The sequence below is a fragment of the Gopherus flavomarginatus genome, chromosome 4 (genome assembly GCF_025201925.1).
Source record: "Gopherus flavomarginatus isolate rGopFla2 chromosome 4, rGopFla2.mat.asm, whole genome shotgun sequence".
Classification (NCBI taxonomy): domain Eukaryota; kingdom Metazoa; phylum Chordata; order Testudines; family Testudinidae; genus Gopherus; species Gopherus flavomarginatus.
In genome coordinates, this window is record NC_066620.1 from 56,641,790 (window position 1) to 56,657,955 (window position 16,166).

Sequence of the window (16,166 nt, forward strand, 5' to 3'; positions counted from 1 at the left end):
GGGGGTTAGGTGCCTAACTGACTTTTGTACCTTTGGCTACACACTCAGTAGCACCTGTGCCATGGTAGCGCTTCAGTGTAGATGCTCACTCCAGCGATAGGAGAATTCCCATTGTTGTAGTTAATCCACCTCGCCGACAGGCAGTAGCTAGATCTAGGGGAGAATTATTCTGTTGGCCTAGCGCTGTCTACGCCAGGTGTTAGGTTGGCTTAACTACGTTGCTTAGGGATGTGGAGTTTTCACATCCCTGAGTAACATGGCTGGGTCGGCCTAACTTTTTAGTGTAGACCTGCCCTTAGAAGAAAAGCCTCTTTAAGTCACTGTTGAAAATGGGACTTAGGCTCCTAAGTCACTTAGGGCCAAGTTTGCAAAGACATTTGGGCACCTAAAGATGCAAATAGATTAATAGTGAGATTTAAAAAAATGCTTGAGCCCAATCAAAATCAGTGGGAATTAGATGCCTGTAGGGCTTAGGAACGTCTGAAAATCCCAGTAGGTGCCCATTTGCATCTTTAGCACCTTAAATACTTTGAAAATCTGGCCCTTACACCTTTGTGAGAATTTTACCCTTGGTTTACAACAAATGCAATAAGATCCTAGAAACTGGACCCTTGAGGTCATAACCGTTTGCTTCCACTCCACTGGCCACTGCAGAATTGTTCCGTACAATATATTCTTGTGTATTTTGTGCAGTCCAGTTCTAAATGGCAATAGATGGGAGAGTTTCACCCACGAGAGACTATTGCACAGGCTGAGCAACCTCAGTGCTATGAAATATTTCCTGATATCCAGCCTAAATTTACCTGTGTTCAACTTCATCCCATCATCCCTACCAAAAGCCTCTTGGAGCATTCTAAACAATTCCTTTCCATCACTGCTGTTTACACCCTTCAAATACATATTCTCTTAATACATTTCCCACCCTTCAGTTGTCTTGGCAAGTTCCCCATATTTAGTTCTAATCTTCCTTCCCACATAAATAACCCATCCAGTTCCCTCAACATTTTTGTTGCAGTCCTTTGAATTTCTGTCAAACACATGATCCTTGCTGTACTTTGATCAGACTGCCATGCAGTGGTTACTTTGCCCCCACCCTCCCTTCCTCTGGAAGGAACCTCAGAGGAGCCTCATCTAATCATATAATCCAACCACCTGTGCTGAGGTGGGACCAAGGAAACCTAGACCATCCCTGACAGGTGTTTGTCCAACCTGTTCTTAAAAATCTCTGGTGATGGGGAGGGATTCCACAACCTCCCTTGGAAGCCTATTCTGGAGCTTGGCTAACCTTATAATTAGAAAATGTTTCCTAGTATTTAACCTAAATTGCCCATTACTTCTTATCCTACCTTCAAATGGAAATGGAGAACAGTTGGTTACCTTCCTCTTAATAAAAGCCCTTAACATATTTGAAGACTGTTATTTGGTCCTCCCTCAGTCTTCTCTTCTCAAGACTAAACATGCCCAGTTGTCTGAACTTTTCCTTATAGGCCAGGTTTTTCTAAACCTTTTATTTGCTCTCCTCAGGATTCTCTCCCTGTTATCCACATCTGTCCTAAAGTGTGGTGCCCAGAATAGGGGACAGTACAGTTACCTTCTGCATCTTACATACGACACTCCTGTCACACCCAGAACATTAGCCCTTTTTGCACCTGCATGAGGTTGGTTCATATTCAATATGTGATCCACTATAATCCCAGATCCTCTCCAGTAGTACTACCACTTAACCAGTTATTCCCCATTTTGTAGTTGTGCATTTGATTTTTCCTTCCTAAGTGTAATACTTTGCACTTATCCCAGCTTGGTGTCAGCCACAGATTTATAAGCATACTCTGCACTCTGTTATCCAAGTTATTAATGAAACCATTGCATAGTACCAGACCCAGGACAAAACTCTGCAGTACCCCACTAGATGTGCTCTCCCCAGTTTGACAGTAAGCCATTGATAACTACTCTGAGTATGGTCTTTCACCCAGTTATGCACCCATCTTATAGTAATATCAGCTAGGCTATGTTTCCCTAGTTTGCTTATGAGAATGTCACATAGGACTGTGTTGAAAGCCTTACTAAAATAAGATACATCACGTCGATAGCTCCTCCGCTTCCATTTGGCCAGTAACACTGTCAAAGCAAGAAGTTAGGTTGGTTTGCCGTGATTTGTTCTTGATAAATCCATGCTGGCTATTCTTTATAACACTATTATCCTCTGACTCCAACCAGTTGATTGTTTAATAATTGTACCAGTATCTTTCCAGGTATTGAAGTAGGGCTGGCTGGTTTGTAATTCCTTGGGTGCTCTTTGTTCCTCTTTTTAAAGACAGGTTCTATGTCTGCCCTTCTCCAGTCCTCTAGGACCTCACCTGTCGTCCAGGAGTTCTTGTAGATAATTGCTAACAGTTCAGCGATTGCTTTCGCTAGTTTCTGAAGTATCCTGTGAGCTATTTCATCAGGTCCTGCTTACCTGAATATATCTATCTTCTCTACGTATTCTTTAATCTGTTCTTTTCCTATTTTGGCTTGCATTCCTTCCCCCTTGTTCTTAACGTTCAGTGTGTGGAGTATCTGTGCCCCTTCTGAGGGTACTTCACAAACTGTACAAAGTCAGATCCTATATTTACATAAAATGTGTAGCCACATCCTTTTAAAGTCTTTTCAGGAATGGGAGGTGATGGTGTCTAGTGGTTAGAGCCAGGGCCTGGGAGTCAGTTGGATTATATTCTTAGCTCTATCACTACCCTGTCGTCACGTAACTTTTGTCTTAGTTTCTCCATCTGTAGAAGGGGAATATAATTCCTATTTCAGCAAGGTTCTGAGTCTTGCTAACCTGTTTGTAAACCATTTTGATTCGCTATCGAAAGGTGTTCTGGAAGGACAAATTTATTTTCTCTTCTCTATATCCCCTTGCAGGCTCCCTGTGCGAGTGCCTACAGGTGTTGCTTCCTTCCCCAATGAAGTCCTGCACATTCCTCGGTCCTGGGCGCAGCAGAAGTACATCAATATCATCTCCTCCAATTTCATGCCGCGAGGTGGCCACTTCGCAGCCTTTGAAGAACCGGAACTTCTTGCTGCAGATATTCAGCAATTTGTGGGGAGAGTGGAAAAGGAGGAATTCTGGAGGGAGAAGGGAAAATAACTCCCCCATGTGAGGTGCCTTTAACTTCAGGCACTTGTAAACTCAGTATAGCCTGTGCTATGATATGCAAGCTTACCTTGAACCAGATATAATAGAAAATAAAATAGAGCAACAGTATATTCAGATGTAGTATTCTTAGGATGTAATAGTTACTCTTCACCAGCAGGCTGAACTGAAACAGTATAAGAATGTAAGATGAAAATGTATCTTTCCACATGCGGAACTCTGAATGTCAGCATTGACATATGTTAATACTCTTTGCTTTGGAGATGCAATGGGAAGTTGATCTTATTTGATTTAGATGTGTCTTTGGAGGAGTAAATTTCCTTATTACAATCATTTGGCAGTTTGAGATTTTCAGCTGATGATAATCTATAGTCAGGGGTTATGGCTTCACTTCTCTGCTAATAGGATGCATTAGATTTCTGTACTGAAAGGTGGGAAATGTAGCATTTTTAATGCATAACTGACTGAACTACTGTAGCAGTTAATTATTCAATAAAGAAAAGCCTATTGAACGTCTCTGGTGAATTTTTAAGCTCTATTCTGAGCAAAAGGAAAAACCTTACCTGGAAGGTTTTTGCTTACTTCCTTGCTAATATCCCAGTACCTTTCATACTGTGACATCTGATTGTAATGAGATTTCTGCTAGGCATGATGGGATGACTTAATCAGTAACAGGAGAATCTGGGAGTCTGGGATGGAAGAGAAATTTTAAAAAGTTCAGCTCAAACTTCTCCAAGTGTTGACTGTCCCCCAGCTCAGTAGGGACATGAGCAACAAAATTTGCACTTGCTTTACCTCTGTTTTCATTAGTAAAGTATTCTGTTGTGTTCTCACTCTAGTCTCTGTTGCTTGCAGGCACAGGATGTAAGTGGATAATTATCCTTGTGTTCCTAGAAAGAATTCACTGCAGGGAGGGCCATTCTTGAATTATTCCAGGTACACTGTGGGGAAAGTGCTTTCCCAGGGGGGTGAGTGCTCATGATACTACCAGCTGTTTGTAGGCCCTGACATGTTCTCTTTTTGGTTAAGTCCTTGGCTTCTGGACACTCATATTTGTCTTCCTTCCCTCCTATGCCCCTGTGTGGTCTTACATTTCAAGGCAGTAGGTCACCCTGTCACATCTTTATTGCATATGCAGACATCTGCTACAGCATCAGGAAACATTGCTGTGTACTAATATAAATGAGTATTTCCCCACGGACTGATCAGTCACTGCAAAGACAAAATAAGTGGAAGTGAAGTTTTCTATATGATGCCTGCCAGATCAGTTTTCTAATGCGAATAAGTGGAAAGCTCAGAAGCAGTTTCATCTCCTTTCTGGTGTAGCTCTACTTTTAGAGGCCAGGCCTGAACAAAAGGAGGCAGAGGAAAGTAAATGAGTCTGTTCTAAGTCCTTATGTTACAGCAGCCCTCCTAGGCCCAGTCTTTAACAAGAGAAGTTTTTTTTCGTTAAAAAATGTTCCCGATGATGATTCAGCATTTGTTGCACTGAGTAATTTGAGACACCAATGATAAAGCCCACCAGCCACTGAGAGAAAATGAGTGGGCACTACATTGCCACATTTTGTACAACAAAAGGAAACAGAATTTTATATCAAATTTGTCAGTTTTCCATGTTAAATTTTTTTCTTTCGTCAAGACACTGAGTGTAAAGTCTACAAGAAAATGGAATTGACTGACCGGATCTGGACATAAAATTTAGGTTTTTCAAAGCTTAGTAGAAATGTCATTAAATTTTTATTTTTATTTAAGTTTGACTTTGACTCAAATGTTCCCCTGTTGTCTCTTATTCAAGTTTCTAAAATACAGAAATCCAATCGCAGCAGGGGCTACTACTCTCTTTTTGTCATCTAGGAAGAGAGAAATGCAAACCTTACCAACCTATATGGGGAAAACTAAAAATTGTTTTTTAAAGTTACATTTTTAATCAATCGCACCTGCTAATAACACATTTCAAGTACTATGTCTAAAAGTTTAACCTGTGTCCCGTCACTATCCTTATCACTTGCGTATCCAAAAAAACAAAAGAAAGCACCCTGCTGTCCACTTCTTGCTTTATTTATAACTTAGCAAACTTGAAGCAACTCCAGTGTCTAAATTGCAGGTTTTGACATTATCCACATATGGTGATGGAGGAGATCTGTTTACATTGCCTCTTTTATGGACAAAACTCTGGTGTGACTCACAGCTGGATTTGATATCTGGCTATCACAGCTTTGAGCGAATTAGAAATACATAACCCTTGCCTCTACTATACCCTAGCATTGGAGGGAGGGCTTGGTATTGGGAGCATATGGTAATTGGTCATATTCTAAAGGGTTCAGAAGAAGAGCCAGTCAACATTTTTTTGAATTTTCATGTTCTCCATTAGCTAATGATTGTGATGCAGTGATAATGAATAATGCTAATAAGAATGATGAATAGCTCCTTCCACAAAGAATGGGATTTGTTCCTAAGCCAGCTAGGCATCTTGGCATTCATCAACGTAGCAGCTGATTTGGTGACGATTTTGTTCTTTGTGAAACTTTTCAACCAGTAAAAGAGCTCCGTTCAGCACCTGGTTGAATAATTTTTATCCTAAGCTGTTCCCAAAAGGATCCTCAAAGCAGTAGCCGTGGCTTTCACAAACACAAACTGCTTCGCTGATCCAGGAGCAGAGCTCTTTAGCTGCTGACCAGTTTCATTAGCATGGTTCCTTTCCCTCCATGTCATTTTCTGTAAAACAAAGTCTTACAAGGCTGTTTGGTGAAGATACTAATCTGGTCAGCCAGTTCTGAAGTAACGACAACCCTAGACTTTTAAAAAGTAGTTGTTACTTACAGCAGGTGCAATATACAAAATGCATTACATGAAGATAAATCTTTGCTTGGAAGAGTTTGGACAGGAAAGCCTCTGGTAGGTACAGTCAAAGGAGACCAGGCATAAATCCATATTGATTTCAGGCCAGTTGCTTTAAACACTGAAACTGATGCCTTCATTTCACCTGCTATGACATGATTCTTATAACTGAAGTCTAAAACCCCTCCCTTACGGCAAATTTTCCACTCACAGCGAATATGTAATGCCAGTAGCATTGATAGGGTTTATGCTGATGCATATAGCAGAATTAGGCCCATTTAGGCTTTGTCAGTTGTTTTCCAGCTAGTTATATTTATACATGGACAAGTGCTGAATGATCCCTTTTTACCTTGAGGTGAGTCATAGTGCACAGCATGAGCTTTTCAATTACTCCTCCTTCTTAAATTGGAATCAGGAAGGGGAGACCGGCTACAGCAGCAAAGTGCACTGTAGAGCTTGCCAGGCTCCAGCTGGGCATTGGCCCCTCCATGAACAGGAATGATATTTGTGCAAACCACCCCATCTTAAGAAAGCAAATGAAAACTATGCCATTTCAGGTAACCCTGCCTTTCTTCCCAAAGCTGACTGCATGAAGCATAGTCCCATCAAGGAAAAGGTTCTCTCTCTCCTGGGTTTTAATTAGAGCTTTGAAGACAGCAAATCAAGATGTATTATTCCTGGTTAGTTCAATGTCAACAGGTCCACTTCTACAGCTGCTGTTTCAAACTGCCACAGGTGATGGTCACAGAAGGGCCTCTATTTCCATTTTACAGAGTTGCAAACTGAGGCGTAAGTGGAGGCAGTGACTCTCCCAGCAGGTGAATGGAAGGTATGGAAAAAGAACACCGCCATGCTTATCAAAAGTGATAACTAATCATGGCCCAACTTGTAACACTATAAAGGGGCGTGACCTTCAGAGAGTGCTGAGCACCCACCTGGTTACAATCAGGCCCCTTTAAAGTGTTAAGTTGTATGTCAAAAAGTGAGGCACCCTAAATCACTGGTCACTTTGGAAAATCTTGGCCTTGGGCACCTGCTTCCCTCTCCCAGGCACTCGCCCCTGCAGTATGCAATGTCTTTTAGTTCAATTTTTTTAAAAAACTTTTTTTTAAGCTCATCACTTACCACATATCTGTGAAGCTGAAAAATATGCCAGTAAGTTTGTGAGGGTTCACCCTGCTTCCAGTCCTTTGGATTGTACTAATTCCCCTCCAGCTGAGCCTGGTCACATTTCCGTCCTGGTCTAGGGCAGTCTCTCCAACAGCAGTTGCAGACTGTGCTCTGATAGCATGTAGTAACCTTTCATCTATCAGGGGTCTGAGTGACACCTCTATGAGCGTCTCTCTGCTGAGCAGATGGAAACCTGTTTTAGAAATAAACTGACATTGCTGGGTTTTTCCCTCTACAAATATATTTATGCCTATTGTGCTCTAGCATTGCTCTTGCCTGGACGTAGGGGCTGAAAGCAAATCTGTCCCTACACGCTCTTGTACTGTAACAGTAATACTTTGATATTAACCTAGTTAGCTGATGCTGGCTGAAGGTTGAACAAAGGTGGGGAAAGGTTCTTACCCCATTTTTCAGATGGGGAAACTTGAGTAAAGAAAAATTAAGCAACTTGCCTGACCTTTCTCACTAACTTCCTGGAAACCAGATAAAATGCTGGCCCCTGCTCTAACCCCTAAACACTGTCTCCTCACTATTTTTTTTTTTTAATTGGGAAGTGGAAGGTGTTGCTTAGTGACTCCTATTCGTTCTCAACACAGAGCACATTTTATTTCTCAGAATTCTTGAACGTTTCTCTAGAGAATCAGATTTTGATTGTATGGTGTTTAGGGATAGGGATGTGCACTTCAGAGCCACCTGAAGCACTTGGGACACTACACAGAAGCAAAAGAATGAGAAAAGTCTGACTAAAGCTTAAACTACTGCCAACAGAAAACTCCTCTAGAGCTGCCACAGGCAGCTTGAGAGACACCAAATCTTAAAACCAATGCCTTATGGCTTCATAGAAAAGATTTTGCTCCAAGACACATACAGAAACCTGGTTTTACAGTCAGAAGAATGAAATAGTACCAATACGTTTTTAAAAATCTTGAGTATTATGCAGTAAAATATACAGGAGTAGAGGATGGTGTGGTACAGCAGCTATTTAAGGTGATCGGTATAACTCAGTCATGGCTTCACCATGAATGAGGCACCCATCCTAAACTCTCAGTGATCAAACTTTGATACCCCAGCACACCCTCAGGCTTAGGGCTATGATTTTGTCACAGAGATCCTGGTAATCTTGAATAAAGTCCATGAAATCTTGGAAAGAACTGTAAAAACACATTTGATGTAGCCCCCTGAGTGGCATTGCAGCCTGTGCAGGGGATTGCAGCGCTGCTTAGGGTTAGCCCATCAGCAACTCTTGGAGCTAGAAGGCCAGACAGGCATGCACCAGGTTGCAATGCCCAGAGTGGGGAGTCTGGCTCAGGCCTGGGGGAGAGGAGCTGCTGCTGTGTGGTGAGTTTGCTCTCCACCCCAGCGTTGCCACTATACTCTTGAGAGTTAGGATCGGCAACCCCAGCTAGGTCATTGCTTGCCAAAGGATTTTTAAGAGGCTCAGTAAAGAATGTACAATGCCTTTATATATGGATTTCACATATGGTACAGTCCAATATTGATATTTGCTGAAGTCTCCATCCCTTACTGTGAAATGTTTTTTCTCTAAGGCTCATAAAGGAATGTGGGGAGTGCCTATTACTGATCTAATTTTATCCTCTTGGAAACTTTCACCAGCACAGAAGAATGAACTACAATGAGTGCAGTTTGTGAATTTCTTCCAGCTCTGAAATAGACCCAAAGGACAACATAGCAAACTTACTTATGTCAGAGCAGCCTTTATTCTGTGCTGCTAGGCAGGGATCTTGTAATTTACTAGTGGATGCTTCCATCCCCCAGCCAGAGGGAGAAAGTGAGTGCACCAAGTCATGCTACAGTGGATACAAAAATGGAAAGGGACTGGATGGCTCAGGGAACTGGTAATGGATCCAGAGCTTCTCCCAGGTACAGTTTGTGAGTTCAGCATTATCATAGGTTGGTGGTGACCAAGAGTGGTTGCTACATGGTGGTTTGGTGGCCTAGGTAAAATAAGCCTCTGCATCAGAGCCCTTGCTAGCACTCAGCAGCGGCCACAGAATGACTACTCAGTGAGATGGAAATTCCTCCCTGCTTCAACTCTTGGTTTTGGTCTAGAATCTAGAGCAGGTTTGAAGCATATTGACAGGGCTGCGTGTGGAAGCTGGCGCTATTATTGCCACTGTCCATGATGAATCTGTCCTGAAGATAAGAAGCTTCATTGTTAAGGACTGTCAGACTCCCGCCTTTCATGAGTGCAGAGAGGACAGATACCAAAGGAAATTAAATACTAAGCTAATGCTTGACCTAGATATCAGACCCAGGACCTCAGTAGATCAGTGGCAACAAATGTGGAAAAACTGAGTTCTGCTATGGAAGACAAGGATTCCTGACTGGTGTCCAGCCATAGCTAACAGGACAAGTGTGGGAGTCAAACCCTTCAGCATCATGATTACCAGTGAAGGTGCCTACAAAAGGGGTGAGAACTGCTTACATAGATGCATGTGAAGAGGATGTTAAAGTTTAACTTGAACCAGACAATTGAAAAGTCAGTGGGATGGCAGAATTACCAAGCTTCCTTCTGGTATTGCCTCTAACATGGCCATGAATAGCAGGATTCCCAAAACTAGGGCCCTACCAAATTCAAAGCCATGAAAAACACACCATAGGGTGTGAAATCTGGTCTTTTGTGTGCTTTTACCTTATACTATACAGATTTCACAGGGGAGACCAGCGTTTCTCAAACTGGGGGTCCTAACCCAAAAGGGAGATGTGGGGTGAGGGTGTCAAGATTTTAAGGGGGTCACGGTATTGCTATCCTTAGTTCTGCACGGCCTTCAGTGCAGGGCAGCTGGAGAGCAGTGGCTGTTAGCCAGGCGCCCCGCTCTGAAGGCAGCACCGCCACCAGCAGCAGTGCAGAAGTAAGGGTAACAGTACCATAACTCCCCTACAATAACCTTGTGACCCTCCTCACCTCCTTTTTGGGTCAGGACCCCTACAATTACACCACTGTGACATTTCAGATTTAAATAGCTGAAATCATGAAATTTACAATTTTTAAAATCCTATGACCATGAAATTGACCAAAATGGACTGTGAATTTGGTACCACATGTAATACCTGCACAAGTCAGAATGTGGAGTAGAAGCTGTAACTCAGAATATCCTTTTTTTACTTGGTTTCAGTCCAAAGCTTAAAGTACTGGTTTGCATCCAATGCACATTTCATTCTGGTAATTCTATCAGTTTTAAAAAGGAAAAGGACAACATAGAATGACTTAATGGGAGAAGAGTCTGGCACAAATGCAGCCCTTTTTAATAGGAGGGTCCCTTCACTTACTTCTGTAGAACTAGGTGTTTTTATGTATCCTCCGACTCACAGGATAGGACTCTTCTCCAAAACTGCCAATTTGTTCTTCCATCATCTCCTCTGACATTCTCAGCATTAGTCCAGCAAGAGAGCAGGAAACAGCTCTTTGGGAGTATCGGCTAATTAGGCAAGACACTGAACACCTTTATTTGTGGTACCACTCAAGACATGTTTGCCAGTCATTTTTCAGACATTGAAGAAACAACAGTCCTGGCCTGAGGAGTTCACAGTTTAAAGAGAGACAAGTAGAAAAGTCAGAACAAGAACAAAAGGATTTGCTATACAAATCAAGATTCATTCTCAGAGTGTCAACAGTCCTCACTTTCTTGGCAGCCATTTAGCATGTTGCAGGACTGGGCCCTGTAGGTCCACTCACTTATTAGTGTCCCAGCAGTGGTAGGTCTCTGAGGTGGCACATGAGTGTTTAAATATGCAAAGAAAGATAGTCAATAAAGACAGCTCTCGAATTTCGCTGAACTCAGTGTTTTATTGTTATGTGATTATTGCTTAGTTACGTTTTGACACAATGTAGCTTTAGGATAAATTGGCTCCTACTACATAATTTAAAAACGGTGTAACATCTTACAGTTCATACGATTGGTACTTACCAGGGAAGTGTAGAAATTTGTCACTGTAACCAGAGAGATTAAAAAAAGAAAAAGATAAAATGTTTACATCCTTTATTGCTGGCAGGTGAATGTTTCTTGTGCAAGGCCCCTAACATAGTCACCAGAAAGTAACTAATGCATCCCCTGCAAAAATATATAAAAGTTATAGCAGATCAATCCCTTATTCACAAAAGTCCTCTGGGTTTGGTACGTTCACAATCAAAGTGCACAATAAAGCCCTCATCTCTTTCAGAAAAATAACGTTGTGTGGACTGGGTATTTTGGGGTGGTGGGAGAGGAGACACCACTACACCACAAGCCTTCTTCCTGGCTCTCACCAGTAGGAGTAGTATTTGCTTTCAAGTTTTCATCAAAACTGACAGTTTCGGGATTTATAAATCCCAAGTGGTTAATAAATCCTTGGCACTGGTTAAAATTCAAGAGGAGTCATTTCAAATAAATTGACACCTGCAATTGTGGGGCTGCTTTGCTTCAGTGACCTTTTATCTCTGTGAAGAGTGAAATCTCTCCATAAGGCAAGTGATTAAACAGTAAACCCAAAGTAGTAGTCCCTCAGGATTGTCTCCTTCATAGCATTCAGCACACTTGTTTCACAATGTGTGTAGATGGCCTGTAAAACAATCGGTCCCAAGGTGGCTGCTTTTTAATCTCCAAGTAGAGCTGCAGATCACACGCTGAATTATTTCTGTGCTTCTTCGGCAGACAGGGTAAATACATCAGAATGCTTGAGGGATCAGTTCTATTAAAGCTGAACCAAGTGCACCACCTTGTGTTGGTCCTGGAGATCAGCAGAAATACTTCTATGCCTCTTCAATTGCCGCCAGTCCCCCAAAGTAGGTTATGCTGTCTTCTGCCTGTGCATCAGCACCCATGGTGCCATACGACTGCTGCTCCTTCTGAGCCAGTGCTGTCTTTTCCGTAGGATAGCTAAGCAAGACCCGTGGGACATACATCTGAAATTGCAAACATTCGGAGTTTTTTTATTTAGTCTCTAGTATAATTTAAAAATATTGGGATAATTTATTATTTAAAGTCTTTCCCCTCCAAATTCCTCCTTTTTACTCGTTACCCCCACTCTGTCCCCTTCATCTTAACATTGCCCTTTGTCCCTCAAAATAAATTCCCTAGTGCAAAACTCAAGTGTGCCTGCATATCACATGGGCTCTTGCACACCGAGGTATCTGTATTCACCCAAACAGTATTGCAAAACCTAGTGCAAATATCAAAGTCTTGTGGTCATTTTTTGGTGACATGACACTGAAGCTCTGCTGTGAATATCACACCTTGCATAGTCTCCAAGCAGCGTGACTGCATAGTCAGCATTCAAAATGCAACTAATCTTCTAGTGTTTGGTGTGAGACCCAGCTAATCAAAAAACACAACACAACACATGTAGTAATTGGAAATAAAGAGTATTTAAAATCTCTCTCAGTTATTCCTATCACAATTAAATCAAAAGGTATTTTTAGAGCTACGCTTTCAAATAGGTAAGCGCAGTGTTCTGATCATCTGACCCTCAAGTCAGTTAATACCTACCCTGACACCATTCAAACTAGCAATCTCCTACACAATCCCTTTTCTGGTAAAGATCAGGAGTTTGTTTTCCTGGAAAGGGTAAAAAAATACTTTTTTGCTAAGAGCTTACAGCAGGTCTTGGAGCTGTTTCTGCATCACTGTCACTTCCTCTTCCACTTGGCAATTCTTCTATCTATATAAAGACAGCAAGGACGAAGTATTAAACTGGTAAATCAACCAGTTACATGGAATTGATCATAAACATCAGGTTATTAGTAAACAGATTTAGTACAATGTCCCATTATATATTACACTGAAACCTCAGCTGCTCCCTGTGCTCCTCCAAAGCCTCCTACTTCGTACCTGCCTCCCATACTGCTCTTCATGCTTGGAATGCCTCCTTCCCTCCCTCCTTCCCCTTGTGCGCAAAACAACCTGCCTCTTTTTTCAGGAGCATGTTTTCACCATCATAGAGGACTGAACCTTGTGGCTAGATCCTGCTCCTACTGAAGTAAACATGAATTTTGCCATTTGTTTCCCTGGGACTAGTTTGTGCAGTACCAAGCACAGTGCTAATGCTGGTGGTTATTTCCCCAATACATTCAATATGAGTTTACCTTGTAATTCAGTGGGCTCAGGTACTTGAAGCAGACAAAACAAGTATAAGCTAAACAAACGACAATTGTGATGCTGACAACTAGGAACGTAAAGAGGGTCGTGGGAGCTTTAAAACCTTAAAAACAAACAGAATACAAAATTGTATGTATCCATCACTGGTTCAAGTAGGTAAAAGCAACCAAAAAATAAAAAAAAAATCACACTGATCATAAAATAGCTTATCTGAAAAGAGCGCTCACTTTCTGGAGAATGGAACAAAATAGAAGAAAAACCCTACAGAGGAAAAAAATAGCTATCAAAGCACCATGCGGGACACACTGATTTAATGACCTGCTCATTACATACAGCACAATAGAAGGATCTTTTCCTGACCCTTATATAGAGGAGCTCTCCAAGTCCACATCTTAACCTATAAGACTTGCCTCAGTTTTCTCTCCCCCATCCTTCAGGCATCATCCTTCGGGTACTTGACAATGCTGCTTTCAGTGCCAGTCAATACCACCTGAGAATTCACAGCAACCATTGTGGAGTGATACAAACCACTCTCCTGAGCCACGTGAGCTGCTGTCACTGCACTCTCAGTTACTGCTGTACTAGAGACCAAAACTCCAAGACTCAGAATGTGAGCTAACTGGAGCAGGGACCATCCTTCTAAGAAAGTGCTTCGCTCACAGTGGGTGCTATCCTAAGTCAACGAACAGGATCAAACTGAGGTATTCAGCACTGCAAGGCAGATTGTCACACCAACAGACAATTTGATTAATCAGCATTTAGCTTCCTAGTTGCAAAACAAGACAATCTCATATCTTTAACTATTAGCCAGTGCATATCATGGGCATTTACCTTCCTCTGAAACATCAGGAATAGGCTTTTGCTAGAAGCAGGATTCTGGCCCTGCTAGATCATACAATATTTTAACAGTAATTACAGTGTCATAAGTGATTATGTCAAGGGAATGGAATTTCAATATTTTCCAGCTAGACTGAGGCATGTATGGACTATCCTGAACATATCTTTAATGAACAGTACAAACAAATTATTAATCAGACTCTAGATTTAAAAAGTCACCTCCATCCCCAACCTAAAGGGAGAAGCTGGGGGAAGGAAAAAATGATGCTGAATCTCCTTCACAGCATCAAAAGCCTCAAGTGCATCATTCGTAAAAAAAAACCCAAACAATCTCCCCTACTGTTCTGCGTGCCCAAAGGTCAAGCCACCAACTTCCCCCAGCAACTCTGTTAATACAGCAAGTTTGTGGCACAATGAACGTTTATGATTTAAGGCAATGTGAGCAGGATCAGTGAGAGAATGTGTCAACTAACAGCTTAAAAGTTAAAAGTAATAGAATCATAGGACTGGAAGGGACCTCGAGAGGTCACCCTAGTCCAGTCCCCCCGCACTTAGTATTAAGTATTATCCAGACCATTCTTGGCAGGTGTTTGTCTCCTTTGCCCTCTCCTATTGCTCCTGTTAGATGATCTCCAAGTACTGTGAAGACAGTAAGCCTTGCAATAGCCCCATGAGGCAGGTAAGGATTATTATCCCTGTCTTAAAAATGCACAACTAGAGGCTCAGAGAAGTTAAGAAACTTCCCACATGACTCTAGACAACTTAATGACAGAGCTGGGAGCAGAATCCTGGTCCCTCTGCTTTAACCACAAGATCATCGAACTATATTTTAAGCTGATCACTGATGAAGAACCCTTACCTAGTCGCAAAAAGGAAAAAAAATAGAGCCAAAACAGACAGAGGATCGGAGCTGTAAGGGCCTGATTCACAGCTGCAAAGTGGATCTTCTTCTCCAGTTTAGCAGGGAGAAATGCATAGTAAAGATTGTGGCGATCAACCATATGCTTCAGCAGTATATATATTAAACCTGAAGAAGAGGATAGAGACAGGTTACTGAAAACTGCAAATATTTAAAAAAAAAAAAAGTCACAAATTGGTAGGGCAACCCAGACATATGTGATTCCTAAAACTACTTTTAATTTTTTTAAATGACTATTTCAAGTCAACTGGGTCCCTATAAAAGCCAAAATGTTCCAAGTTCCAGTGGCAGCTAGGAATTGCAGCACTGTATGCAGTAGTACCCTCAAATCTTTACAATATGGAGCACAGAGAATTGAGAGAGACAAAATTGTCTTAAATCTATTTTTGTGGGTTTAGGCCAGATCTTACATGTTTCCCACTGCCATTTAATAGATACAAAGTTTATTTCACAAACTTTCCCCTGAGAAAATAGTTTTAACTTTTATGTTAATTTGTGACCTAGAGTAATGACACGTTTGTGCAGCTGTATATTTGTTCTGTTCCTATCAGCATTCAGGATTCCGTCTAGCTTTTTTTTCTATTATTATTCACCTAGGACATAAAAACATTCATAGATACCAGGACCAGAACACGCAACTGTGACCTGGTTTGCACTGTGTTTATTTTTATGTTGTATTTCATCCATTTTGATGGAACTCGGGGGTGAGATTTTCATAAAGTGCCTAAGGGATTTAGCAGCAAATTCCCATTGAAAGTTTGGCTACTTTGCCGAACTTCGTTGGCTGAAAGTCACACGTAGACATCCTCTCTGAGAGCACAGAGGAAAGCAGAAATGAAAAGCTAATATGGTTGAAAAGCATGGTACTAAACCTTTTCAATTGGAAATTCCATCCTTAATGGTTAAAGCTGTACAGAAGTCAGAGTTAATATATTCCTCTTGCTGTAGAAATAGAATCATCATCATATACGTAGTGCTTTTCAGCTTCCAAACACTGTACAGACATTAATTCACCCCAACACCACATTGTGAGGTTGCGTATTTCCCTATTTTCATTACACTTAAAGCATCTTCCATCTGATGGGTCAGTGGGCCGAGGTGAGTTACTGGAGACGGGTGAGGTGGAAGAGTAGGGCGTCTGTGGCTTTACTTGGGTTGTATGTGGGGTCTT

General features: G+C 41.6%; 2 protein-coding genes across 4 annotated transcripts in view; one reads left to right on the forward strand and one right to left on the reverse strand.

The window, feature by feature from the left end:
• The window catches only part of EPHX1 (epoxide hydrolase 1), a 43,777-nt gene extending 40,125 nt beyond the window's left edge, over positions 1 to 3,652 (forward strand). For all 3 annotated transcript variants that reach the window (XM_050948580.1, XM_050948581.1, XM_050948582.1), the window contains one exon: positions 2,905 to 3,652. In XM_050948580.1, coding sequence (XP_050804537.1) covers positions 2,905 to 3,130 — 226 coding nt within the window. In that variant the 3' untranslated portion in view covers positions 3,131 to 3,652. The remainder of the gene's footprint in view (positions 1 to 2,904) is intronic.
• A 7,280-nt stretch (positions 3,653 to 10,932) lies between these two features.
• TMEM63A (transmembrane protein 63A) overlaps positions 10,933 to 16,166 on the reverse strand; it is a 43,931-nt gene continuing 38,697 nt past the window's right edge. The window contains exons 22-25 of the mRNA XM_050948515.1: positions 14,936 to 15,103; positions 13,227 to 13,342; positions 12,740 to 12,802; positions 10,933 to 12,047 (exon numbers count right to left, since the gene is read on the reverse strand). Coding sequence (XP_050804472.1) covers positions 11,895 to 12,047; positions 12,740 to 12,802; positions 13,227 to 13,342; positions 14,936 to 15,103 — 500 coding nt within the window. The 3' untranslated portion in view covers positions 10,933 to 11,894. The remainder of the gene's footprint in view (positions 12,048 to 12,739; positions 12,803 to 13,226; positions 13,343 to 14,935; positions 15,104 to 16,166) is intronic.